The sequence below is a fragment of the Balaenoptera ricei genome, chromosome 8 (assembly GCF_028023285.1).
Source record: "Balaenoptera ricei isolate mBalRic1 chromosome 8, mBalRic1.hap2, whole genome shotgun sequence".
Classification (NCBI taxonomy): Eukaryota; Metazoa; Chordata; class Mammalia; order Artiodactyla; family Balaenopteridae; genus Balaenoptera; species Balaenoptera ricei.
Window position 1 is genome coordinate 77191114 of NC_082646.1, and position 26849 is coordinate 77217962.

A 26849-nucleotide genomic window follows, 5' to 3' on the forward strand; every position below is an offset into this window, starting at 1 on the left:
TAGGAATCTATTTTTACAGTTCCCCAGCTGCACCCAAGGGTAAGAACCACCAGGTTGGTGTTTGCCCACGTCCCTTAATTAAGCTGCCCTTAACCATGTTTGGAATGGAGTGCCCACTTCCTTTGCCCTGCAGTCCCTATCAACTCAGGGTCACCTCTGCAAAGCTGCTGTCTGAGAGAACCCCACTCAGGTACCCCACTTAAGGTAGCTGTTCTCAGATTCACAACCAACAATCTGCTGCCGGAATGGATTCCCAAAAATGCCATTTTGGCAAAGTGCATTTTCTAGGATGTGGGGCTGGAATGGAGAAAAACCTCAAGGTCATAACAGTGCCCTGCCTGTCCTTCCCAGATTGTGTCTGGGACGGAAGTTACTTTCCAAGGGAGTACCTCTTCCAAGGAGAGATGTTGCCTTGATCCAGCCTCCAAGGAAGCTTCCCTGGGCACGTCCCTCAGGGAATCACATGGGTCCCACAGCTGTTCCTCGGGAGGGATAGGAGTTCAGAAACACGTTCTCCTCTGCTAACAATAGCCACTAATATTTGTGCAGCACCTTAATAATAATAGCCAGCATTACTTATTACACACCAAGCACCATGTTAAACCCTTTAACTCATATTACCAATGTTAAGATGGATAACAAGCCAACATATGGTTTAATTATTATTTCCATTTTACAGGTGAAAAATCTGGAGCTCAAGTTTATAAAGCTAGCTCTGTGGTAGAGCTTAGATTAGATTTGACCCCAAGTTTGCCTGCCTCCCAAGGCCATGGTCCTAACCACCATGTTAAATGCTCCGCAGCTTACAAAGCAGCTTCATAAATGATGTCTCTGCTATTCCTAATAAGAGCTGTATACGTCCCAAGGGGCAGGTGACATGATCACTATTTCACAGGTGACAAAGTAGATTCTAAGCCTTAGAGGGTGGAAGTATCAGGCCACAAGTCTCAAGGTAGAGCCAGCACAAGAATTTGGGTCTCATGACCCCTGATTCTCTGCTCATCCAGGGTTCCTGAAGGTTCTATTCTATCAGTCCTGGCAGAGTGACATCTGTCCAGTTGTTCCCTAACTGATGTTTTTAGCTGAGATTCTGTGGGTTTAAAAGAAAGTTCGTTTAAACAGTAGTCTGACTTAGTAATTCCACTTCTGGGGATCTATTGTTAGAGGAAAATCAGAGACACAGGTAAGGACTATTCGAGACTGTTCATTGCAGTCACATTTACAATCTAGGAAAACACCGGAAACACTTAGACGTGTAACAAAAATTCAATAATTCCGTGGTTCAAATAAATTATAGTGCATCCATAGGATGAAGTATTCTATAGTCTTTAAAAGTGAATATTCATTAAACATAGGGAAATCATCAGCATATCGTTAAATGTAAAAGCAGGATACCAATTTATAGTATAATTTCATTTTTACTAACAATATGTGCTGACTAGAAAACATATAGGAAGGTGATACGCAAAATGTTAACTGGTAAACTTGGGGCCATTCTTTTTTTTCTACATTTTCTATCAGGGATGTGTATTTATTTTATAGTCGGAGAATATACATGTATATGTATGTGTACGTATATATATATACACACATATATAGTGTGTGTGTGTATTTTTTTACAGCAAGCTGAGCACGATGACTGGGCCAGGCGTGTGGGTGCAGGGCCCCCCCCTGGTTTTGTGGAATTTTTTGTCTGGCTCACAATATCCCGGGGAACATGAAAGGCAGAGTGAAGACATTATACAGCTAAGCACCTTGTCGACTGGTATAAACCATAAAAACGATGCAAGCTCTGAGCAGAGAGAGACAATGGACATTTTTCACTCTATTCCCTGGAAACATATGGACAGGCTGGGCAGATCTTATTTCATTCTTAGCCAGTACTTTAAAAGTTTTTGTTTGTTTGTTGAAGATGGAGGTATCAATCCTTTCCCCTCTCTTAGTGGAGCCCCTCCATCTGTCCTTCCCTGGGTTATCCGCACTGGACCGGGGCCAGGTATCCTTTGTGTAAGTATTGATCCTTTGGGGTCCTGGGGTGTCTTGGAAAAGGGGTTGATGGCCTGACTTTCAGAGACATGGGTAGCTTTGTAGCCCCACTGCTCTGCTGGACAAGACCGGAGTCCAGACAATGATGTCCCAGGCTGCCTCCCAAGTGGCCATACTGAGAGAGGCTTGTTTAGGAAATGGAAAAACTCCCTCCCCCAAGGCAGTGTTCCACAAATGACCTTCCAGGCTCACCCTACCCCGTGATAGTGGGTCGCTGGTCCCAGGAGAGGGGGGTAGATTCCCACGCCATTACGACCTTCACTCATAGCAGGGAGGGGTTTAGCCCATGGCCCCTCAGCTCTGCTAGGGACATACTGCCTGGGAGCCCCACCTCGTCATTCAGATGCCAGGACCCTGTACCTGCTCCAGCCATGGGCAAAAGCCCTGGCTCCCTCCACCGCGGAGGCTGAGCGTGCCACACGGTTCTCAGGTGTAGATTGTGAGAGAGGCTGTCTTCCTTAGGGGCATTCAACCCTCCAGGTATTTGTAATGTTGAAGGGCTAATCCATGCCCTGCCAAGTAAGACCAACAACTGTTCTTTGAAATTAGGAGCTAGCTGGGTCATTTAAAATGGGAAGCGCATAACTACCATTTCTGTTTCTGGAATGGCTTAATTTTCATTAGAACCTTAATTCAGTGATTCCTTTTCTCCCTGGTCTTTCACGTGCTTTCATTTATTCATAATTGCCCGCGTAAAGAGAATCTCATTCGAACAGCTTCCAATTCAGCACGATGCCTATCGCTGTTCTTTGTTCAGGGTTGCTGGGCCGCAGAGCTCGCCGGTGACACGGCCCATCGTTCCGTTGCTGGCCGACCCGAAGGCGCAGTGTGCTGGGAAGCACGCCTCTGCCGCCCAGTGGTGGGAAGGGATGTTGCAGGAGGCTTGAGGCTGCAGGGAGCCCTGCTGCAGTGCCTCAGGGACGCTGTGACCTTGCACTGCAGCGGAGAGCGGTGATCCAGAGACGTCCAGAGACGCTCTGTAGGGAAGCTGCCCACGTGCTTCTCAGTGCCAGTTTTGGAAGCAAGCGATTTGACGTTTGCCCGTGTGTTAACGATCTCTTCTGTCTTAGGGGACGTACTTTTGGGCAGGAGGACGAGAAATAACTTCTGTGCTTACTTACAGAAAAGGGCTATGGATGGTGCTTTAATTGTCTTCATTCTGGTCCCTGCTGGGGGAAACAAATGCTTCCTCGGTAAATAGTTGGTAATTATGAGGTGAGAATCCCCCTGAAAGTCTCTGTTATTTGATTAAAGAAGATAATTTTGAGTAAGAAGGCATTTTGAGGACTCTAATAGTGGTGGTTCTCAAACCTGGGAGATCTTGGCAGGAGACATTTGACAGTGTTCATAGACATTTTTGGTTGTCACAACTGGGCTGGGGTGGGGTGTGGGGGGGCTGTATGTTCCTGGTATCCAGTGGGCAGAGGCCAGGGATGTTACTAATACCCTGCAAGGCATGGACAGAGAGTTTTCTCGTCCCAAGTGTCAGTAGTACTGCTGTTTAGAAAAATTCTGGTCTAAAGGACTAATCAGAGGGAAGGGATTCTTTTAATTACTCTTTTCAATTTTATCCAGTATTCTGAGATATTCTGGGGGAATGTGTGGGAGGTAGTAGATAATTTACGGCTGGCAAGTGGGATTGAGAGACGATGTTGAGGATTAGAGATGCTCACCCCATGCAAAGGTATAACAATGGCGATTGCACTACGGCTAAAGTTTTACTGAATCCAGCTGTGTGCTAGGCATTGCATGAAATTTTTCCATTCATGATCTATCTCACTTAATTTGGTTCTTGGAACAACCTTCAAACTAGATACACTGTTATCAGAAAATGGAGGCTTGGGCAGATTAAGGAACTCATCCAAGCTCTCAGGGCTAGTGGAACTCCTGAACCCATGGTTTTACCCACTTCGCTGTTCCACAGAGGGCATAAATTGGGATTCCATGCACCAGATCTAGGCTGCATGTGCTTTTTTTTTGGTTTGGTTTGGTTTTGTTTTGGTCCACAGTGCTTAAGGACAATTTGGCCTTATTTCCAAAGTTTTTTTTTTTTTTTTTCACACACACACTGTATTTTATTTTTACAAGAGATAAATAGACTGACACCAAGCATTGTACATGGATGACCACAACAAAAGCAACAATGATTGCAATTACCAAACATGAAACACACTCATACTATGTCATAATATTGACATTCAGTCCAGTAATCCTCCACTGTAACAGCTCCTTTACTTTGCAGTGAAAATTGATTTGTATATTCTTTGCCTCTGAGTCCTTGTGGGATTTTTTTTTTTTTTTAATTCAAACAGAAAGTCACAAAAATTATACTCATCCTCATCAGTTCACTCAGTCCCATGTAATTAATTTTTTTTTCATCTTGATCTTTTGTTAGCACTTTTATGAGTTCATCGGTTTTTCATTAGCGTTCTGAAAATGCTTATTCATTCAGTTCAGCAGTACAGTCAGTTACCAGAAACCTGTACTTGTCAGAGTCTTTTCCATGAATTTCCTGAAGATGAAACCCTTTTATAGGAACATATTTACAAAAGCATCAAAGTACACCCAGAACTGTCTGTAAATGACAGAAGACTTAAAAATGACCATGGTTAAAGATTTGATGAAAGTTCATAATAATGCAGTTGACAAGAAAATTAGTTATTTCTGAGATATACATTTTAAAATAATAACTAGGATTATGACTTATAACATTATACCAGAACATATAAGATTTTTAGAAATTTCATGTAATGTCTGAAACATTTATATTAACATATTTCCATACAAATAACCCAATGAAAGTTTAGTATTAGTTGTTTTGTTTGTTTTTTTATACTGCAGGTTCTTATTAGTCATCAGTTTTATACACATCAGTGTATACATGTCAATCCCAATCGCCCAATTCAGCACACCACCATCCCCACCCCACCGCAGTTTTCCCCCCTTGGTGTCCATATGTCTGTTCTCTACATCTGTGTCTCAACTTCTGCCCTGCAAACCGGCTCATCTGTACCATTTTTCTAGGTTCCACATACATGCGTTAATATACGATATTTGTTTTTCTCTTTCTGACTTACTTCACTCTGTATGACAGTCTCTAGATCCATCCACGTCTCAACAAATGACTCAATTTCGTTCCTTTTTATGGCTGAGTAATATTCCATTGTATATATGTACCACATCTTCTTTATCCATTCGTCTGTTGATGGGCATTTAGGTTGCTTCCATGACCTGGCTATTGTAAATAGTGCTGCAATGAACATTCGGGTGCATGTGTCTTTTTGAATTACGGTTTTCTCTGGATATATGCCCAGTAGTGGGATTGCTGGGTCATATGGTAATTGTATTTTTAGTTTTTTAAGGAACCTCCATATTGTTCTCCATAGTGGCTGTATCAATTTACATTCCCACCAACAGTGCAAGAGGGTTCCCTTTTCTCCACACCCTCTCCAGCATTTGTTGTTTGTAGATTTTCTGATGATGCCCATTCTAACAGGAGTGAGGTGATACCTCATTGTAGTTTTGATTTGCATTTCTCTAATAATTAGTGATGTTGAGCATCTTTTCATGTGCTTCGTGGCTGTCTGTATGTCTTATTTGGAGAAATGTCTATTTAGGTCTTCTGCCCATTTTTGGATTGGGGTGTTTGTTTCTTTAATATTGAGCTGAATGAGCTGTTTATATATTTTGGAGATTAATCCTTTGTCCATTGATTCGTTTGCAAATATTTTCTCCCATTCTGAGGGTTGTCTTTTCGTCTTGTTTATGGTTTCCTTTGCTGTGCAAAAGCTTTGAAGTTTCATTAGGTCCCATTTGTTTATTTTTGTTTTTATTTCCATTACTCTAGGAGGTGGATCGAAAAAGATCTTGCTGTGATTTATGTCAAAGAGTGTTCTTCCTATGTTTTCCTCTAAGAGTTTTATAGTGTCCAGTCTTACATTTAGGTCTCTAATCCATTTTGAGTTTATTTTTGTGTATGGTGTTAGGGAGTATTCTAATTTCATTCTTTTACATGTCGCTGTCCAGTTTTCCCAGCACCACTTATTGAAGAGACTGTCTTTTCTCCATTGTATATCTTTGCCTCCTTTGTCATGGATTAGTTGACCATAGGTGCATGGGTTTATCTCTGGGCTTTCTATCTTGTTCCATTGACCTGTGTTTCTGTTTTTGTGCCAGTACCATATTGTCTTGATTACTGTAGCTTTATAGTATAGTCTGAAGTCAGGGAGTCTGATTCCTCCAGCTCCGTTTTTTTCCCTCAAGACTGCTTTGGCTATTCGGGGTCTTTTGTGTCTCCATACAAATTTTAAGATGATTTGTTCTAGCTCTGTAAAAAATGCCATCCAATGTTTTAAAATGGAGAGATTTCATGTAAATATCCGGATTTTCTGCATCTTTTATCAGGACACCTAGAAAAGCATGGCACTGATTGGCTGGTAAGTTGTCCCTCGGTATTAATGGGATTGGTTCCAGGAGCCCTTTCAGATACCAAAATCTGCAGATGTTCAAGTCCCTTATATAAAATGGTGTAGTACAATGAAAACAGTATTCAGCCAACCGCCATTGAAATTTCATTCTGTGGTTGATTGAATCCATGGATGTAAAACTGCGGATACGGAGGGCAGACCGTACTCTCTGTTTTGCCACCCCTTTTTACCCTCCATTTTATATCTTTGTAATTTGTGTCACCAGCCTGGCTTCTGAAGGTGTTTGAGTTTATGTTCCCTGCTCTCTGCTTCCCAGTAAAGTGGTTAAGAGCATGGCCTCCAAAGAGAGAGTGACTGTTGGCCTCCTGATTCTGTTGTGTGACCTTGGCAAGCAACCGCACTTCTCTGTGCCCAGTTTCTTTACCTGTAACATACAGATAATAACAATACCTACCTCGCAAGTGTGGTGTGAGGCTCAAATTAGTTAATGCATATGACATTTAAAATAGTACATAGTAAGTGCCATATAAGTGTTAGTTATTGTTGTTATTATTACTTTTCATTTCTTTATAAATTAATATCCTTTGGCATTAATCCTGGTGGACTCTTTATCTAAAATATCCATCAAGTGATCATAGAAACATTGTGATGTGGTCAGAAAGGCTTCAGTATCTTCCTATTTCAAATGAGGATAATCATAGGCACCTCCCAGGTCTTCTGAGGCTTCCACAAGATAATAATTGGTAAAGCGTCCAGCACGGTACCGACATGCTAAGACTCACCTGCTTAGTTCCCTGTTCCCATCCCAGCCTAGGTCAGGCATTCTCAACCTCAGCACTGTTGACATCTTGGGCTGGATAATTCTCTGTTGTGGGGCTGTCCTGTGCATTGTTGGATGTTTAGGAGCATCCCTGGCCTCTGCCCACTAGTTGCCAGTACCACCTTGTTCCCCAAATATGACAACTAAAAATGTCCCCCGACATTGCCAAGTGCCCCCTAGTGGACAAATTCGTTCCCAGTTGAGAACCAATGTGTTCAGTCCTGTTGCAGGCTCACGAGCACGTGCGAGTGTGCAGAAAGCACATGGCACACGTATCTTAGGGAACTTCTGTATGTCAGCCGTTGTGCCAGGCAGTGGGTTCAAGCTGGGCTTATTAGTAAGCCTTCTGTGGTAGAGCCCTTCAGAAGTTTTACTTATGTCTGATTAAAATTCATTTCTGCAAGCCATTTATTTTTTGTGGAGTCATAACGATCTGGCTTTGAATCCTGATTCTCTTCCTCATTAGCTGTGTGATTTTGGTAGAATGACCTAACCTCTGAGCCTTTTTCCTCATCTGAAAGACGGAGGCAATAGTACCCACAGCACAGGCTGTTGTGAGCCTTAGGTGAGATAATGCATGTAAAGTGCTTGGCGTGTAGAGAGCGCTCCAGAAATGAGAGCCGTCGTTGCCGGGACCGGGCACTGCTGGGGGGTACCGGGGGCTCTGGGATGAATAGCACACAATTTTGGGGTTCATCTGCATCTAGCTTTGCTCAGTTAATACCCTCGCAAAGTTACTCTGCAATATTTGGCAAATATGTTTGGCTTTTGTTTTTAAGTTGCTAGAGAGATACACGTGTCTATTTTCTGTACAGATTTCACTGTGTTTTCGTTCCATCCTCTCCTAAACAGATTCCTGTGTGATCAGTGACCATCCCAAAATACAGATCAAGAACTCAACTTTCTGCATGACGGCCTATCCCAACTTGACAATGGTTAATTTCACCAGCCAGGCCAATAAGACGTTTGTCAGTGGGAGTGAAGAGTATTTCAAGTAAGATTTTTAAAAAACTTTTCTAAGAGAAACCCAGTGAATTAGTGACTATCCAACTTGTAGACTAGAGGGATGGGTTGCCTCCCTCTGTACCCTCCCTACCTACTCAGATGCTCAGGGAGGAAGACTTTTTCCCTGGTCTGGCTTCTGGGAGCGGGTTATTGTGCCCTGTGGGCCTGGAGAGGAGAGTTGGCTGAATGCTGGTGGGAACAGAATTGGTGCTGCTGTAGTTCATGATGTTGATGCCAAAAACATTGCAAAACCTTCCTCCAATGTGATCTAAGCAGACCTTCAGCTGACTAGGTTGTTTTTTGTTTTTTCTTGTTTTGTTTTTTTCCTTCTGCACTTGTAAGGGGAAGAGAGACAAAAATTCAGGAAAGTCAGGAAACAAATCATGATCAGTGATTTGGTTTAAAGAAGAACTAATTCTTTTCTTTTTTTTTTTAAAAAAAACAGTTCTGTCTTAGTTTTATACTTTCTTCATCCATTTTGCCAGACATTGGGGATTGAGGTTTGGGGATTTAGGAAATCCTCAGCCACCACAGGAAGATTTAATAACGTTCAGGGAATTATTTCATAAGGGAGGTAGATGGAGACAGAGTTCAACAGAGAGTAGATAATGTTCTCTAGCTAGGCCTTAAGTCGGGGGTTGTAAACTCAAATGTACTTGGGGGCAGGGAGGAAGAGGTAAGACGATAGAGAATGGTGGGGACTGTGGCTAACGGGAGGGGAGGTCTGCCCAGTATAAGGGAGGGTGCTGATGCTCAGCTCCAACTGACCCCTGTCTGATGGGAATGTGGGCAGTGCTGCCAGAGCTTCCATTTTACAAGAGAAGTTGGAAATAAAATAGGAGTTTTTATGTGTCTCTCCCATTTTAAATGTTAGCACACTAATTCAAATGAAACACTGGGGTCATGTAAAATGCATGTATCAGGGGGCCCCTGGTTTGTGGCCTTTACTTAGATAGTAGGAAGTGGTTACTACTGTTCCCACTAGTTCTTCCAAGCTTTCTCTCCTGTGGACTAAGAGGGCACATAGATGTTTCCTGTAGAACAGAAGGGGCACTTAGGCTGAATGAAGAAATAACCCCCTTTGAAGAATACGTAGGACCAGTGAGGGTGGGCCTTGATTCACCCTGAACTCTGAGAAAGGAGTCTGACCTCGTGGTGGGCTGAAATCTGATCACATAATCCATGTGGTCAGGTGTATTATAAAGTGTTTTGCAAATCTGCTTTTGGTGGCTTTGCTAATCCTCTGGGACCAGTCTTAGTTTCCAAGAGGGAATGTTATCAGGAGCTTCTTGGGGCCCATCCAATATCCCTTATTAAATCATGGAGTAGTTGAGATGGCCAAGGGGCCGTGGAATTGTTGGCTAGATGGCCTACCCATTGTGGGGTTGGGGGTCCTTTTCAATGCTTAGAAGTATGGTCCCTAAGGTTTGGTAGCCCAGGCCGGTTCCACCCTTGGTGACTTCTACTCTACTGTAGAGCCCAGGTTGCCCCAGCAGTTGAGACTAAAAGAGCTCCAGGTTGCTCTCGTGAACCGCAAAACAGCCTCTCACAGTGTCGCTGGCTAGCTGGCCGGAGGGGTGCTGCCCCCTTCGCTTCCCTCAGGAGGTCAGGACGCTCGGCCGTCATGCCTGCAGTCCAGTAGAGTCTGGATGCTGGCTGGCCCTTGGTTCAGGTCACAGAAAGACACCCACCTGCACGCACAACACTTTCATCCAGGCTGTGTGACTTTATTACGGAGTTGAGGGGATCGTCGCATCTGGCGTCATGACTCATGGTCTCTGAAGCTGCTTCCTCTCCCCGGGGGTGAGGCTGGCTGCTCGCCCTCTAGCCAGGGATGCGGGCGTCGCCACCTTCAGCTTACACACAGGTGCCAGCAGCCGCTGCAGATGAGCGCCAGCCCCCTTCTGTTTGCGGCTGGTTGTCTGTCTTCGAATATGTTCCTTGAGTAAGGCCCAGCCAGCCCTGCTTTTACATTTCAGCCAACCTCAGCCCTGGGACATGCCCATCACAACCTGAACTAAAATGCACAGCAGCATTTTTAATTCTTTTACCATAATGACTCTGTACTGATATTTTTAAATTTAAAGTTGTACAAAAACTATTGGGATACATTCTCATAAAAGAGTAGAACAACACAGAAACACACAAAAATCATCCTTGACAGTTTAGAGTTTCTGTTAGTGATGTGTCCTTATGTAAAGACAACAACCTCCATAATGCCCATTCCGGGGGCTGCTACACCAGGACCCCCGATGCTGTTGGATTTGTTGCACTGCTCCTGGGGCAGCTCCAGATGACGGTGGAGCTGACATAGCCTTGTTCAGAGCCCACCCAGGGCCATAATTAATTTTTTTTAAGTCGAAGTATAGTTGAATTACAATATTGTGTTAATTTCAGGTATATAGCAAAGTGATTCAGTTACACAAACACACATATTCTTTTTTAGATTCTTTTCCCTTATAGGTTATTACAAAATATTCAGTATAGTTCCCTGTGCTAATACAGTAGGTCCTTTAGGGCCATAATATATATTTTTAAATTTATTTATTTTATTTATTTATTTTTGGCTGCATTGGGTCTTCGTTGCTGCGTGCAGCCTTTCTCTAGTTGCAGCGAGCAGGGGCTACTCTTTGTTGCAGTGTGCAGGCTTCTCATTGAGGTGGCTTCTCTTGTTGCAGAGCACGGGGCTCTAGGCACGCAAGCTTCAGTAGCTGTGGCACGTGGGCTCAGCAGTTGTGGCTCGCGGGCTCTAGAGCGCAGGCTCAGTAGTTGTGGCGCACGGGCTTAGCTGCTCCGTGGCATGTGGGATCTTCCCGGACCAGGGCTCGAACCCGTGTCCCCTGCACTGGCAGGCGGATTCTCTACCACTGCGCCACCAGAGAAGCCCCTTTAGGGCCATAATTAATTAAAAGCAGGGTAAATTCAGTGGGTCTCACCGCAGACAGCTGTGGGAGGGAGCCCGGATCAGCAAATCCCTCACAGCCTGATCTGATCGGGTCCCTGATGGGGAGGGTGGGGATGCCGGGATTTTGTCTGAGGCTCTGCAGGAAGATAAAGCCTGCAGACTGTCACCTCCGCCAGCTCATCCTTCCCCTCCTTCCTCCCCTCCCTTTTCTCTCCTTTCAACTCATAGGTACTTTGTGCTGAAGATTTCTGCAGGGATTGAATATCCTGGCGAGATCAGGTGGCCACTAGCCTTCTGCCTCTTCCTGGCTTGGGTGATTGTGTATGCATCCCTGGCAAAAGGAATCAAGACCTCAGGAAAAGTAAGAACTTGTATTTATCTGAGAGAAAGCTCTGGGACCCCCAGGGCTGTTTGTGTCATAGAGCAGCCGAAGGGCACTGGGATGAGAGTCAGGAGGTGTGGGTGGAATTCTGATTCGTCCCTGAGTAGCTGTGAGGCCTTGGACAAGTGACTGCACTGCTGTCTGTAAAATGGGATAATAATGCCTTTCTCCCCGGGAGGTTTTAAGGGTTAACTGAGACAGTTGTACTCAGGGCTCCTCGTGGATGGCGGGGGCTCTGTGGTGAGTTTCCTTCCTTCCCTACTGGGGGCCCTTCATTCAGCAGATGGCTCTCCCCGAAATGATTCAATCTCTCCCGAAAGTCTAGAATTGGTGCTGCCGGCTTTTTGCTTCTTGGTCTGGCTGCCAGCTCAGTCACTGCTCCTCCCAGGAAGCTGGAAGGAGATCAAAGTTGTGCAGGGGATTCCTTCTCCTCACTCCTGACCACCGTGTTCTCCGCCTTTCGTGCCCTTTCTCCAACCCCATCCCAACACTCTCCCACCGCACGTGCCCCCAGCATGACAGGGCGATAGTCCTGCCCGCGGGATTTTGGTCGAGCACGTGCTTGGCCCCTCTTGCCAGATAGTCGCTTGGCAGGTCCTTTGGAGGTGGTGGGACCCCCCACCCCAAGCTCCGTTCCAAGGCACGGCAGGCACGGTGTGGAGGGTCCCTCAGGACACGCTGGATGTTGTGGTAAAGGTCCCAGTGTTTTCCCCTCATCTTCCTGCCGCTTTAGAAAACCGCCATGAAACGGTTAACCAACCACTTTGATGATGACCAATACGAGTTCATCATCTGGAGAGTCATTTGCATGTCTCAGCTTGAAACCCGAAATGTCTTTAAGGCCCAAGGAATAGAATGTGACGGTGGACTCTGAGACCATAGGTTGTGGAGTTTGGCTTGGTGCAGTCATCCAGGCCAGGGTTTACTGTGGTCACAATAGCAAGCAACCCGTTTGGAAGGATCCGGCCTCACGGGGGTGAGGGTCCGTGCCGCCTCTCACCTCCCAGGCCTGCTTCACAGGTCCCACCAGGCACCCACACCTGGCACCCATCAGCCACAGAGAGCGGTCTGTCTTCTCCCCGGACGCATGGACAAGCTCACGAGGGCCTTCTGATAACAATTCTTTCTGGTGCCCTCCATGTAATCTGGTTCCACGCGGGCCTGAATGGTGTATTCTGGCAGCTTGGTCAGGGTCCCCTGAGCCAGTGGTGCCCTTAAATGACATCAGGTGGGGAGAGAGCCAGACTGGGGGTTAGGAGACCTGGGTTCTAGCCCCCCAGCCCTTCCGTGGTGTTTTCTGTGTAGGGACATCTCTGCTTGGACGATGAAACCTGGCTGAGCTTTGGATTTGCCCTTAGCTTTTATTTATTTAGCCAATAAGTGGAAAGCAGATTTTCTTTATCTTAGCTATTTCAGGAGCCTTCGGTTGTCTCATTTCTAAAGTGAAGGCAATTGGATTGGGCGATGTCTAAGACCTGCTGGCTCTAACATGATTCTGTCGGAACACTTGCTGGGTGAGCTGGGGGTACTTTTCCTCTCTTGACCTCCGTTTCCCCCTCTGTAAAATGAGAGCTGGGATTGAGGACCCTGCTAGCTCTGAATGAGTATTATGAGACTGGAGCAGTTGTTTTTCTAGGGCAGCAGGAAGATGAGGAAATGTTAGCATGACCCTCACAGTAACGCCCTGTGAGTACTGAGGTTTCCTGGGCTCCTCACCTTCCGTGACTTGGAACTCAGCTTGGAGTGGCAGTAAAGGGCCAGCCAGGTGATTGTTTAGCAAGAGGGACCATGTCTTTGCTCAGCCAAAATCGAACTGCAGGACCATCACGTATAGCTAGAGATAGAGAGAGGGCACCTTCAACAATAATCGAGTGGCCAGACAGGTCTCTAGCAGGATAGGCTAGAAGGTGTGATTGGCAGGAGAAGAGGTGTTAGGTGAGGAGGATCAGATCAGCAGCCTTGTTGGTGACATGAGGAAGGACGGCCTGGTGGCTTTAGTGTCAGACCTGTCTGAGTTCAAATCCCGTCTTGATCACTTTCTAGTTGTGTAACTCTGGACAAGCTATTTAACCATTGGAACCTCAATTTCCTCATCTGTAAAATGGGGATAATAGTACATACCTCATAGAGCTGTTCTAAGATTAGGTGAGAGAATATATATATATATATATATATATATATATATATATATATATATATATATATATATATATATATATATATATAAATACCTGGCATATGGTCAGTTCTTGACATTAACTCTTTTCATTTTTGTGATAATGACTGACTGATGTATTGAGTGGATATTGTGCCGTGCTGACATCTTGAAAGCAGTGGCTCTGGTGGGAAAATGAAAAGAGAAAGGGAACTTCGTTGAACACTCTGTGTGACAGGCACTCTGCTAACTACTTTACCTGCATTAGTGCATTCAATCTGCCCAACAACCAGCTAGGTAACGACATTTCTTTCCATTTTATAGATAGAGAAGCTGAGGCGCATCAAGGTAGAGTAAATTGCCGGAGGTCACACAGCTTTTTTTTTTTTAATGGTGTAGTATTTACATATAACCTACTCACAAACACCCGAATACTTTATTATTTTTAAAATTATTTATTTATTTATTTATTTATTTGGCTGCACTGGGTCTTAGTTGCGGCATGCGAACTCTTAGTTGCAGCATGTGGGATCTAGTTCCCTGACCAGGGATGGAACCCAGGCCCCTTGTATTGGGAGCACAGAGTCTTAGCCACTGGACCACAAGGGAAGTCCTGGTCACACAGCTTGTAAGTGGCAACGCTGGGATTTGAACCCAGGTCTGTCTCCCTTTAAAGCCTAGACTCTTTCCACTACATGACATCCTCTCCCAAGGAGCAGCTATTAGAAATAGATGGAAATGCAGAATTCTGGAGCCGTCATTTGCATCTGGGTGGATAAAAGTCCCTCCACTGTGAATCAGGACCCTTGCACTGCTACCCCGTCCTGCTGTCAATAGCTGTCATTGCCAGCTGGGCAAGTCCCAGGAGGCACCCGGGTCCCATCTTTCACATCTGCAAATTCAATGGTTAAAATAAATATTCTCTAAGATCCTTCTTTGCTTATCAGTCTGCAATTTTGGGGGGATGGTGTTAGAATCAGTTCTTGGCATTGATTTAGAATTTAATCCTTGGTGCTAGATTTTATGGGCTCTCTCTCTTTGAAATGGGGATTTTTGAGTAGCCCTGAGCAAGTAAGCTTTCCTTTTAGATCTGCTAAGTTATCTTTCTGCTTCATTGAGAAAGGTTTCCAATTAGGGATCAATGATTAATTTTCTTTTAATGAGGAATACCACCAGAAATAATGCATCCCAGTTTATTATCCTGCCCTGGCTTGTGCAGACATTAATCATGGAGCTTTGTTTGGAAGCACGGCTGCAACACCTCATTATGACAGTCTCCTTTGTGATCGAAGTTCCACCAAGACTGTCATTTCTAAGCAACAGAGATGTCCTTCTTCTGTTGCAGCAAGATAAACTCAGTTCCTTTTGTTCAGGGCCCTAGGAGACAAGAGTGGCCGGTTGCTTCCTATGAGACCTGAGTTTCCCTTTGAGCAGCTAGAATTCCAGAGGCAGGGGCGACCAGCAGGCAGTCTGAAGGTCAAATGCAGCCCATCTGACCTCAGGGGCCGCTGTGCCTGAGAGTTATGGCAAGGCCACAAAGCTAGCTTAATTAGCTGGCACTGGCTGGGGTGGGGGCAGTGGCCTTACCACCTGTTCAGGGCTCCCGTTGTCAGGACGATGCTGCCAGGTGTCAGGCCAGCAGGCTCAGATCAACTCGTCATTGTCACTCCTGCCAAGTATAATTCATTACTGTTCAAGTTTAATTCCGCTGACAGTCCATCCTGAAACAGGTGCATTCTGAAGCCCCCATGACACAGGAGAACTAGCTGTGAAGAAATCTCCACAAACACCTAACGCCTGACTCACATTGGAGGCATCCCCAGGATTTCGAAATGAAACTGTGTGCCCTTTCAGTTCACCGCAATCCCCACTGACAAAGTGAGTGCACCATTCCACATACCAGGGCCGGACCTGGTGAGGCAAGCAAGTGCCTAGGGTGTGAAATTTAAGGCGGCGCTCACTCTCAGGTTCCTGCATGTGCAGGCTCGGCCCCATGAGAGTGAGTGCTTCCTTAAATTGTGCACCCCGGGTGTTCCCTTGCCTCACTCTAGTCCCCGCCCTGCCTCACACATTTCTGATCATGTGGCCCAGTGAGCGGCATTAAAGGTAATGGATATAGGCTTTGTAGTTAGAAAGCTTCAAGTCTGGATCTTGGCTCCAGCTGGGAGACCTTGAGTAAGATATTTAACCCTTTGTGAGAGGCTTAACCTGAGCCTCAGTTTCCTCCTCTGTAAAATGGGACTGCAAAGAACTGATCCATGGAGGGAACTCCAGAAATGGGCTGTCTCCCGCACTCAAACGGGAGCAGCGTCTCAGCCGGTTAGACTGGTGCCACTCTTGGGGTCTTCTTCCTGCTGGACCCCACTATCTACATCATCTCCTCTCCCTTGCCTCCTTCCATCCTCATCTCCCATCAGCTCCACATGGTCAGGAGGTGAAGAGGATATCCCTTAGTTGTCACCCTGCCCCTGCTGTCTTGGCGGTGCCCCGCCCGGCCCTGTAGCGTTCCTCTCCCCAGCCCCATCCGACAGCTGGGAGGACAGCCCGGGTCATCCTGTGGTGGGTGATTTTCTCCTGAGACGTCAGATGCCTTTGGGTTTCCTACCGTCTGTGTGTGGAAGGGTTTCACTTAAGGGGAAGGAGAGAAGCAGGTTTGGGGGGGTAGGAGGGAGCAGGGAGCCCCCCCTCATGGTCCCTGGTGATTCCAGTGCCTCAGGGCAAAGAGTGAAGGGGGCTGCTGCCCCGGGGGACAGGGAGGGGGCTCCTGGTCGGTGGTGGCAGCAGTGCCGAGAAGAGGAGACCAGCCCATCTCTGGTCTGTAGACAGGAAGACTTTGGCCTTGACGAGTAATTGGGTTTAGAGGAAGAAATAACTCCTTATCTTTCCTTGACCTGCAGCCTGTCCCATTTCAGCTGACAGAACCTCTGCCCACCAGCTGCTGAGGCCACAACCTTTGGGGGTCACCCTTGACTCCCCCCCCCCCCGCCCCCCCACTCACTCCACATTAAATTGGTCAGGAAGTTCTGTTGCTCTTCCTGCACGGTGTATCCGGTTTCTGATCATTTCTCCTAGCTCCCCTGAAACACCCTGCATGGAGCCATTGCTGTCTCTTGCCTGGATCGCTGCTGTGGCCTCCTAACCGCTGCCCCTGCAGTGTAAACGTGACGTGGCAAGCCGGTGACGGCTAAACTGTGAGATCGTGTCACTCCTCTGCCCAAATCCCTGCAGCAGTTCCCCATCCCCTCCCCACCCACACGGGCCCACAGGACTCTGCAGGATCTGTCCCTGCCTCCACCCCTACCCCCGCCTTCCTCTCCCGCCTGTGACCCTGCCCAGCCCCTGGCTGCTCCTAGAAGGCAGGCACACTCCCTTCTTAGGGTCTTTACTCCAGCGGTTCCCTCTGTCTGGAATGTTCTCCCAGATATCCAGTTGGCTCATTCTCACTTCCTTCAAGTCCTGGGCAACTTCTCAGTGAGGCCTTCCCTGTCCTCCCCTTTATTATGGCCATCGTCCCAGCCACCCTCCCCAGCATGTGCCTGGAACATATTAGATGCTCAAAAATATGTGTACCTATGTATGCATATGTGTGTATTTATTGGGTTAATAAGTAACCCCGAGAGATTTATCTTCATCTCAACCCTGACTTTCCCTCAATCCATCCTTTGCAAGTCCTTGAATCAGTTCTCATCTCTTAAAATCCCAGCGCCTGCCAGCCGCTGCCAGGCCGGAGCCCCTGTCAGGCCATGGGGTCTGTGCAGCCAGTGTGTGATGGGGACTCTATCTCCCTCCCGGAGGCAGGTGTTCCCCAGGATGGAAGGCTGTGGGTGAGCACAGAGGGGCTCTGAACCAACAGTGCTCAGCCGGCTGTCTATGCCCATCCTGTGGATGAGGGAGGGTTTCGTGGTCCAGGACAGGAGCTTAGCCTCATCCTTCCAAGCGTCTCCTAATGCACTTTTGGGATGTAACTGGCTTATGAGCTGAGGGTTGCCAGGGTTATTAAATTTAGGACTGGTGAGTCATTGGCAAAACAGAAATGGCACTTCTCTTTCCAGGGTCTCAGGCCTGTTCCGTGTCGTACGCATCGTCCCATTGTGCTCTTCCAACAGCCCTGTGAGGAGTATGCTTTTGTTATTGCCACTGCAGGTGTGGACACTGAGACTCAGTGAGGTTAAGTCACTTCCCAAGGTGGCCCAGCTCATAAGTGATGGAGCTGGGATTTGAACTCAGGCCCGTGGGAGTGCAGAGCCCAAGCTCTCCCAGTCTGCTCTTCTCTCTGTCTACTGAATCCTGGTCCCAAGCCCTTCCTCCACTCTGAGGTTTGATTGACAGATAAGGAAGGTGCCTCTCACTCATCCCCATTCAACCACAGCCCCCAAGTTCTGCTGATGATATTTCCCAAATGTTTCTCGGCTCTGGTCCTTCCCTCTCGTGCAGAATCTAGGAGCCTCCTTTGGCTGGTACTCAGGGCCTCCACGACCTGTCTCCTCCCATGTCTCTAGTGCCCCATTGCTCTTAGCCTCAACTGTGTGCCGTGCTCCTAGGGAATTTAGGGCCTCGCCCTCACCCCTGCCTTTCCCACTTTCTTCCCTCACCTTCCCACCTCACCTCACCTCCTCTGCGTTGCACTTGGCCTCTAAGATCCAACTCATGCGTCATCTCCATGCATCTTTTTGTGACCTCCTGGATTGAGCCCAGTGCCCTCCCCTGGACTTCACGGTGTCCTGTTTGGAACTGCTTAGCCCATTATTCAGACATTGTCTCTGGGTCTCTGAGGTTGAGTTCCTTCACCTTTATGCATCTAAGCCCTGGCACAGCTCCCAGGTCATAGTAGGCCGTGATAAATGCTTGTTGAACTTAACTGCATTTAATGACCATCTGTTACAAGTTAGATGCTGTGCTAGGGGCCCATTTAATCCTCAATTATTTTTTTTAAGAAACGTGCTATTATCCCCAGTTTACAGCTGCAGAAACTGAGATTCAGAGAGTTGATTAGCTTGACCTAAGTCTCATAGCTACTCAGGGCCAGAGATGTGATTTTATTTGAACCTAAATATGTCTAATTCTAAGATCATGGTTCTCTCATGTCACTAGGCTGTCTCACTTAGGGTGTGTATATAAACAAGGATGGAAAACTTAAGCTAAAGAAATTAATCTCTAATGGTGGGATTTGGGGCCTGAAGCAGAGGGTGGGCTAGGCGTTAAGGAGGAGGGGGGCACATAACCTTTCTCTTTCAGTTGGTCCTTAGGGAGTTGTCCACTTCTGCACTGCAGGCTGACTCAACCCACAGCCTTGGGTGTCCCCCTCGAGACTTCATTTCTGGCTCTCTCTGATTCACCTTTGGTCCCAGTGCCTTCCTTGTGTCCCCAGACCTGGAAGAGTTTGGGGAAAACTAGCCTTTCAGGCACTTGTGTCCGGGTGGCAGATCACACTCTGCCTCTGTTGATGCTCCTTGGGTCACATCCTGTGTGTCTGCTCACTCCTGCCGCCGTGTCGGTGGTTTTTCCAGGTGGTGTACTTCACGGCCACGTTCCCGTATGTTGTACTCGTGATCCTTCTCATCCGAGGAGTTACCCTGCCTGGAGCTGGCGCTGGGATTTGGTACTTCATCACCCCTAAGTGGGAGAAACTTACGGATGCCACGGTGGGCTTCTGATTTCATTTATGACGCACCTGTGGGGGGAACGGCACATAGGGTTGGGTCCCGCTCCAGGACACTGTTTAGCAGAAGGGGTCAGACCTCCGCCCACAGGGCATCTCACTGTTTGCCAAACTCCTGATAATCTTGAAACGTTACACACTCAGGAAGTTTTTAATGAGAAGTGAGCAGCTGGGGGTTTCAGATTCCTGAAATAGTTGTCCTACATCTGGGAGGCTGCCGAGGCTGAAATGAAGAATGAAATTCCCTTAATAGCTTTGGGCCACCTCATGCCACTTATCTGTTGCTAATTATAGTGTGTTGGAAATGGAGTTTTGCTGGTTGGAAAATAATAGCACTTAGGCAAACCGCAAGCAATTATAATTTAAAGGGCTCAGACAGATTTGAATACTTCTGGCACACCGACACAGAGCCAGCACACACTTATACTTTCTCTTGGCATATTCTGCACAGGCATATCTTACTCTAAAATTCCCAACCCCCAGAACTTCACATGAGGGGGTGATTGTTTAATAAGAAATGCATTTTCTCACCTTAAAGAAAAATCTGCTTTTCCAGAAGATTTTAAGAAAGCATAACTAGGATTGAGTTTGCACATAATGAAAAACCTCCAGATAATGGCAGCTTAAACAAAAGTTTATTTCATTTGCAGCCCAGTGGTAGATAGTCAAGCACTGGTTGGGTGGCTCCATGGTGTCCCAGGTTCCTGTCTTTCTGCCCCACCATCCTCAGTGAGTAGCTGCCATGTAGCTGCCAGAGCTCCACCCATCATGTCAGCATTCCAAGTGGCACAAAGCAGTGAGGGAAGAGATAGAGATAGGCATCCTCCTTCTCTTTAAAAGAGGAGAAAGCCAGAAATTCCACATAACACTTGATTTTCTCATCATTGGCCAGAAACTAAGTCATATGATGATTTCCTCCCAGCTGCACCTCTCCTTGATTCTGGGAGGTGGCCATTTGGCTGGACGGATGGCTGCCTTTAAATAAAACCACAGCTTTGTTAGTAAGGAGCATGGGAGAATGGAGGTTGTGGTACAGACTTTGCCAGCACACACTTGAACTTTCTCTTTGCATACGTTAAGCACAATTTAAAAACCAGTTTTAATTTATAAAAATGATAGGAAGTCCATATCAAATCATATAAATCTATAGCTCAAACTCTTGAGTAGCTTTCTGGAGTTTGATGAGGACAATTAAAAAAAATCACCAAGATGACCAAGCGGTGTTGTCAGCCAAGTTCGAGAATGAAGTGGCACTGTAAAATCCACTGAGCTGTGGCACAGAGCTTGCTTTACTTTGATGAGGGGCTACAGAATTTCAGATTTTTAGTAAATTGTTGTAATCTTTAGGAATGTCAATTTTATTTTTTATTTTATGGGGGGAATGTCAATTTTAAAAGGTTTTCATTTTGTATCCATGAATATTTTTGCTGTTCCAAATTGTTTTTTTGAGTTTGTTTCCAGCTAAAGAAAGGGCTCTCCCCTTCTGTATAGTTTTACATTGTAGGGCTTGCAAGCATGAAACGTGTACATTGCTTGTTGAGTTCCTCTGCTTTGATTAGAATGAAGTTAGAGTCTCCCAGGTCATTTACTGCCTTTCTGGCTTCCAGTGCAAATGACGTATGTTTCTCATTTATGTTGGTGCCAAAGTCATCTTGTCCTGACTGCCTTTTCCCCGGGGGAGATGGTGTGGCTTTGGGAGACTCCCCTCCCCCGGGCCAGCCTCCTTCAGTGACCTTGAATCTTCCCCTCTTTTGCCTCCTAGGTGTGGAAAGATGCTGCCACTCAGATTTTCTTCTCTTTATCTGCTGCATGGGGAGGCCTGATCACTCTTTCTTCTTACAACAAATTCCACAACAACTGCTACAGGTATGTGGAGGCACTTCAAGTCCCAGAGGTGGCGGGTGAGTGGGACTAGGGCCTGGGGACAGAATCATGGGCTGTGTCATCAGACACCTGAGGCCATATCCTCACACTTCACCCAAGGCAGAGCCAGACAGCTCTGGTGTAGGGGAAATTGCCTGCAAAGGCCTAGCTGCTGGCTTCTGGTGGCCTGGCTTGGACCCCAACTTGCACCCTGATTCTGACACATGGGATAGAACTGAGCTTCTCTGGAGGTGCCATGCAGCTGGTTGTGTCCTGGAATAGTCATTTGTGAGCTAGCTAGTCCATGGATACAGTTGTATGGTAGTTGCTGATGAAGTATGGTCATTCAGTCACTCGACAAACATTTTTCTAGAGAGCCCCGTAAGAAAGGCAGCATGGTACAGTGGAAAGAATACCTTGGTGATGGATGTGTTAATTAACTCAATTGTGGGACTCCTGTTTCAATGCATATGTATATCAAATCATCACGTTGTACATTTTAAATATGTTAAAATGTATTACAATTTTATCTGTCAGTTAAACCCAAAGTTATGCAAACTTTGAGTCCCCTCCCAGATTGAGGAAACAGAACATCAGGAGGTGGGGCTGGCCCGGGAATCTACATATCGAGACAGGATCCTCAGGTGATTCTGGTGCAGGGTGACATCTGGATAGTGTGATATTAGGGGACTCTGGAACCCCAAAGATGTGAGAGAGCCTGGACAGCTTCTGGAGGAGGTGACATCTGAAAGTTAAATCCATCTGTGACAAGCAGTAAGAAAATACTGAGGGGATGATTAAAAAAAAAAAAGAAAGAACCTTGGAGTCAGAGAGACTTGCATTTGTATTATGACTTCACCATTTTCTAAAACTCCAAGACATGGGTAAGATACTTCACTTCTCTGAATCCCTGTTTTCTCATTTGTAAAATGCAGATTACAATATTTTGTTGAAGGGTAAGAGATGATGTATGCAAAATTCTCACAGCAATATTTTGCACATAGTAGGTGCTCAGTAGACAGCAGTTACCATTCTTATTATTTTTAATCATGCATGAGATATTTCGTGAACCAAAAGGAAGAGATTATAGTTAAGCTGTGGCCTAGCCTGGCTGGGATGGCCTCACACAAGTGACATCTATGCTGGGCCAGATTTCAAAAGGCGTTAGGGGAGGAAGGGAATGTTTTCAGGTGGGGATGAGTGGGGATGGGTGTGATGGAGATGTGGCGGGGAGCAGGTTGGTGGGACTGGAGCAGGTGTGTGCTCACCGGGCAAGAAGCAAATGGGGCCTGAGAATTGGCTGAGGCCAGATTGGAGAGAACCTCTGTGTTAGTCTCCTGGGGCTGCCGTAACAAATAGCACAGAGTGAGTGACCTGAACAACAGAAACTAATTTTCTCGCAGTTCTGGAGGCTAGAAGTCCAAGATCAAGGTGTCGACAGGGTTGGTTTCTTCTGAGCCCTCTCTGCATGGCTTGTAGCTGGCCATCTTCTCCCTGTGTCTCTACATGGTCTTCCCGCTGTGCGCCCTGATCTCCTCTTCTTATAAGGGCATCAGTCGTATTGGATTAGCACCCACTCTCACGATTTCCTCTTAACTTAATCACCTGTTTAAAGACCCTATTTTCAAATGCAGTCACATTCTGAGGAACTGGGGGTTGGGACTTCAACATTTACATTTTGGGGGCACACAATTCAGCCCGTAACAGCTAGAATGCCAGACTAAGGTGTCTGAACTTCTTTGGTCGTAGTTGATTATTAACTTATGACCCGCGAGAATCAGTCTGAGCATCGTCCAAGGGGGAAGCATTGCTCTGGCTTTGTTAGAAATGAGGCTGTGTGGTGTGGCTAATGGGCAGGAGGTCTGGGTTCAAATCCGAACCTACCATTATGAGCCCATTACCTGCCCCTGGGCCTCAGTTTCCCCATCAGTAAACTGAGGTCCTGGACAAGGTGGGTTGTATCCTGAGCACTTGCTCTGTGCCAGGCTCTGTGCGGTGCAGGCCTCATCTGGTTCTGTCCTCACAACAACCAGTGAGGGAGGTGGAGTCATTGCCACCATTTAAGGTCAGAGTGGAGAGAAGGGAACCCTCTTGCACTGTTGGTGGGAATGTAAATTGATACAGCCACTATGGAAAACAGTGTGGAGGTTCCTTAAAAAACTAAAAATAGAGCTACCATATGATCCTGAAATCCCACTCCTGGGCATATATCTGACAAAAACCATAATTTGAAAAGATACGTGCACTGTTTACTGCGGCACTATTTACAATAGCCAGGACATGGAAGCAACCTAAATGTCCATCAACAGAGAAATGGATAAAGAAGATGTGGTACATATATACAATGGAATATTACTCAGCCATAAAAAAGAACAAAATAATGCCATTTGCAGCAACATGGATGGACCTAGAGACTGTCATACTGAGTGAAGTAAGTCAGACAGAGAAAGACAAATATCATATGATATCGTTTATATGTGGAATCTAAGAAAAGGGTACAAATGAACTTATCTACAAAACAGAAGTTTTTGTAGAGTTACAGATGTAGGAAACAAACTTATGGTTACCAGGGGGTAAGGGGGGGAAGGATAAATAGGGAGATTGGGATTGACATATACACGCTACTATATATAAAATAGATGACTAATAAGGACCTACTGTATAGCACAGGGAACTCTACTCAATACTCTGTAATGACCTATATGGGAAAAGAATTAAAAAAAGAGTGGATATGTGTAAAAAAATAAATAAAGTCAGAGTGGAGAGGAAGTGACTTGGTCAAGGTCATGCCTCTAACATGTAAGAGAATTTGGCCTCACGGCTCCATCTAGCTGTGACCCCTCTCTTGTGTCTGGGATGGACAGGGCAGGCCGGGAACGGCAGCCATATGGCCAGCAGAGGGCGCTGGCACCGAGGTGCTGGTCTCTCTCCTCTCCCCGCCTCCCTTGCCCTTCTAGGCCCGTGTGCCCCAACCCCAGGCTGTTCTCCTGCTTGGTGGCATCTGTTGGTCCCACCGCCTTCTCTTCTCTCATACGTCGTTCCTGTCTCGGACTCTGCAAAAGGCCTCATCCCCTCAATTTCTGCTCTGATGGACAGACTTACCTCTGGCACTGCCCGGAGGAGAGATCCAGTTCTCGGGCAGGTGGAGCCAGAGCTCTGTCCCAGAGGCCCTGGAGCAGGGCAGTTAGGGGAGGGAGAGCTTTTTGAGTCTTTTGGTGCTTATCCACTTGGCCCAAGAGAGCCTGTGGTCAGGACTGGTGGTTCCTTTCCTTGTGAATAAGAGAGAACAGGACCAGCCTACAGTGAGTACCTATTTAGGAATGGGCATGTGGACATGGGCACACAAACACGCGAGCACACATTCACGTGTCCCTCCCCTATCGCTTCCTCCTCACAAAGCACGCCTATTGGCAAACTTGTCTCTTCCTCCCAGGGACACCCTAATTGTTACCTGCACCAACAGTGCCACGAGCATCTTCGCCGGCTTCGTCATCTTCTCAGTCATCGGCTTCATGGCCAATGAACGCAAGGTTAACATCGAGAACGTGGCAGACCAAGGTACAGTGCGCTGATCACCCTGCTGTCGTAGGGCAGGTTCCAGGTTCACACCCTGAGCTCCTCATTTATGCTATGCTAGGAAGTTGGCCTTCTGGAACAGGCTGGAGAGGGGGACAGCCTAGGTCCCCCTTTGCGGAGGGACCCAGAACAGCTGGAGTCGGAAGCTCATGCAGGGTCAGATCTGGCTGGTCCTTCCCCAGAGGTGTGGCTATAAAGGCCCCTTTCCCGCTTCCCTCTCCTTTCCTTCGTTTCCCGTCCTCTCTTAACTCAGCTCCAGCAGAAGTAAGGTCTCTACCTGTTGGGCACGGGGAGAGGATTCTCTAGGCAAACTAATGCTCCTGCAGCGGATGTAGGCACAACCTGCTTCAGGGTGGCATTCCTTGCCGAGGGCTCTGTAGGCACCAAACACTAATGCTTAGCAAGAGCAGCCTTTTCCTGATGAAGCACTTTCCTGGTTGTTAGGTCAGATGTGTTCCCGGGGTCTTCTGCTTAGTTCACAATGCAGACCCTGCAAATTGTTTCCCCAGTGGGTGGAAAGGTTGGACGGCGGTGGTGGGAGGGATGTGGAATAAATGTTTACCTTCTGCCCAAGTGATCCCTCTATTAATGGCTAGCATTTGTGTGGTCCCTTTGGAGTGTACAGAGAGCTCTCCTTTTTTATCTCATTTAATCCATATTTCTAGCACAGAATCTTGTAGAGAGTGTGTAATACTTTTAGTTAACTTTTTACTTCCACCCAGCCTTATTCTACAGAAGATTTGGGTGCTGAGCAGGTCTCAGTGATTGAGGGATTTCATCGTGGCGTTGTCTATCATGACGGGCATTCTGTAATCAGGCATTTATGGGCTGCCGTGGTATAGGGACTGTGCCAGGGGCTGTGGGGACAGGGCTGTGGGCCCAGATGATCCAGAGTGTGGACCTGTCTGTGACTTCCCTGCGCAGTTATCTTTCTTCAAGGAGCTCACTGCAAGTCTCAGATAATGGCTCAGACGCCAGCACGAGAAAGAACTAGGCCCTAGCAATGTCACCTTCTTGGTGGGCCGCTGGCTGTCTCCTGGCTCCCTAAGGATAATTAATTACTGCTTCAGCGGCGCTGATGATGCACTGCAGGCCTCAAAGGGTTAAAGAGCCAGCTTGTTGGTGGGGGGGAGCTGTCTCTCCCTGCAGAGGGTGCTGGACCCCCAGGGATTTTGGTTCTGCAGCAGTGCACTAAATTAGAGGTCCCAGAGCTGAGCAAATGCCCTTCCCTGGTTGAAAAATTTAAACCTTCTGGGGAGCAGGGAGGTGGTGAGGGGGAGGGAGGGAGTGGCGGAGGCTTTGTTTTCGGGGTGCCTGTACCACCCACGCTGTCCTCATTTCCTTCCAGCAGCGTAGCTGGAGCAGGTACGTCCTGTTCCACCTGCCAGCAGATCTGAGGTGTTCTGTTATTTTTGTGACATTACTGAGCTCCTTGTGAACCAGTGGCCGAGTGGCCAGAGATAGTGATTCTTAAGATGTGGGCCACATTCGTCAACTCTTCTGAGCGTTTCCCGCCCCAGGAAAGGGATTTGGGGGCACAAGTTGCTAAAACCCAAATTAAATTTTGTTTTTCGTTTATATAAAAAGCATCAGACAAATGGCCTGTTTCCCTCTGAAACTTGCCCTTTTCAGAATTTTTTCATTTCCTCTGATTTTAACAGGGAGAGAGGAGTACTTCTCACAGATTCTAATGTGTTGTGTTCATACAGTTGACCCTTGAACAATGCAAGGGTTTAGGGGCGCCGACCCTCCATACAGTCAAAAATCTGTGTTATAATTTAGAGTCAGCCCTTCGTAGATACAGTTCCTCTGAATCTGCAATTCCTCCGCATCCATGGATTCAACCAACTGCAGATTGTGTTGTACTGTAGTATTTACGATTGAAAAAAATCCATGTCTGAGTGGACTCGTTCAGTTCAAAACTGTGTTGTTCAAGGGCCAACTGTACTTGGTAGTTTCTCATTGTCACCAGCGCAGGGACAGTGGGTCTCATCCCACAAGGGAGGGGCAG

At 46.8% G+C, this 26849-nt stretch overlaps 1 protein-coding gene across 1 annotated transcript in view; it reads left to right on the forward strand.

Moving 5' to 3' along the window:
• The window catches only part of SLC6A5 (solute carrier family 6 member 5), a 56357-nt gene that overhangs the window by 10890 nt on the left and 18618 nt on the right, over nucleotides 1-26849 (forward strand). The window contains exons 6-10 of the mRNA XM_059929931.1: nucleotides 8146-8287; nucleotides 11432-11564; nucleotides 19248-19382; nucleotides 21162-21265; nucleotides 24696-24820. Coding sequence (XP_059785914.1) covers nucleotides 8146-8287; nucleotides 11432-11564; nucleotides 19248-19382; nucleotides 21162-21265; nucleotides 24696-24820 — 639 coding nt within the window. The remainder of the gene's footprint in view (nucleotides 1-8145; nucleotides 8288-11431; nucleotides 11565-19247; nucleotides 19383-21161; nucleotides 21266-24695; nucleotides 24821-26849) is intronic.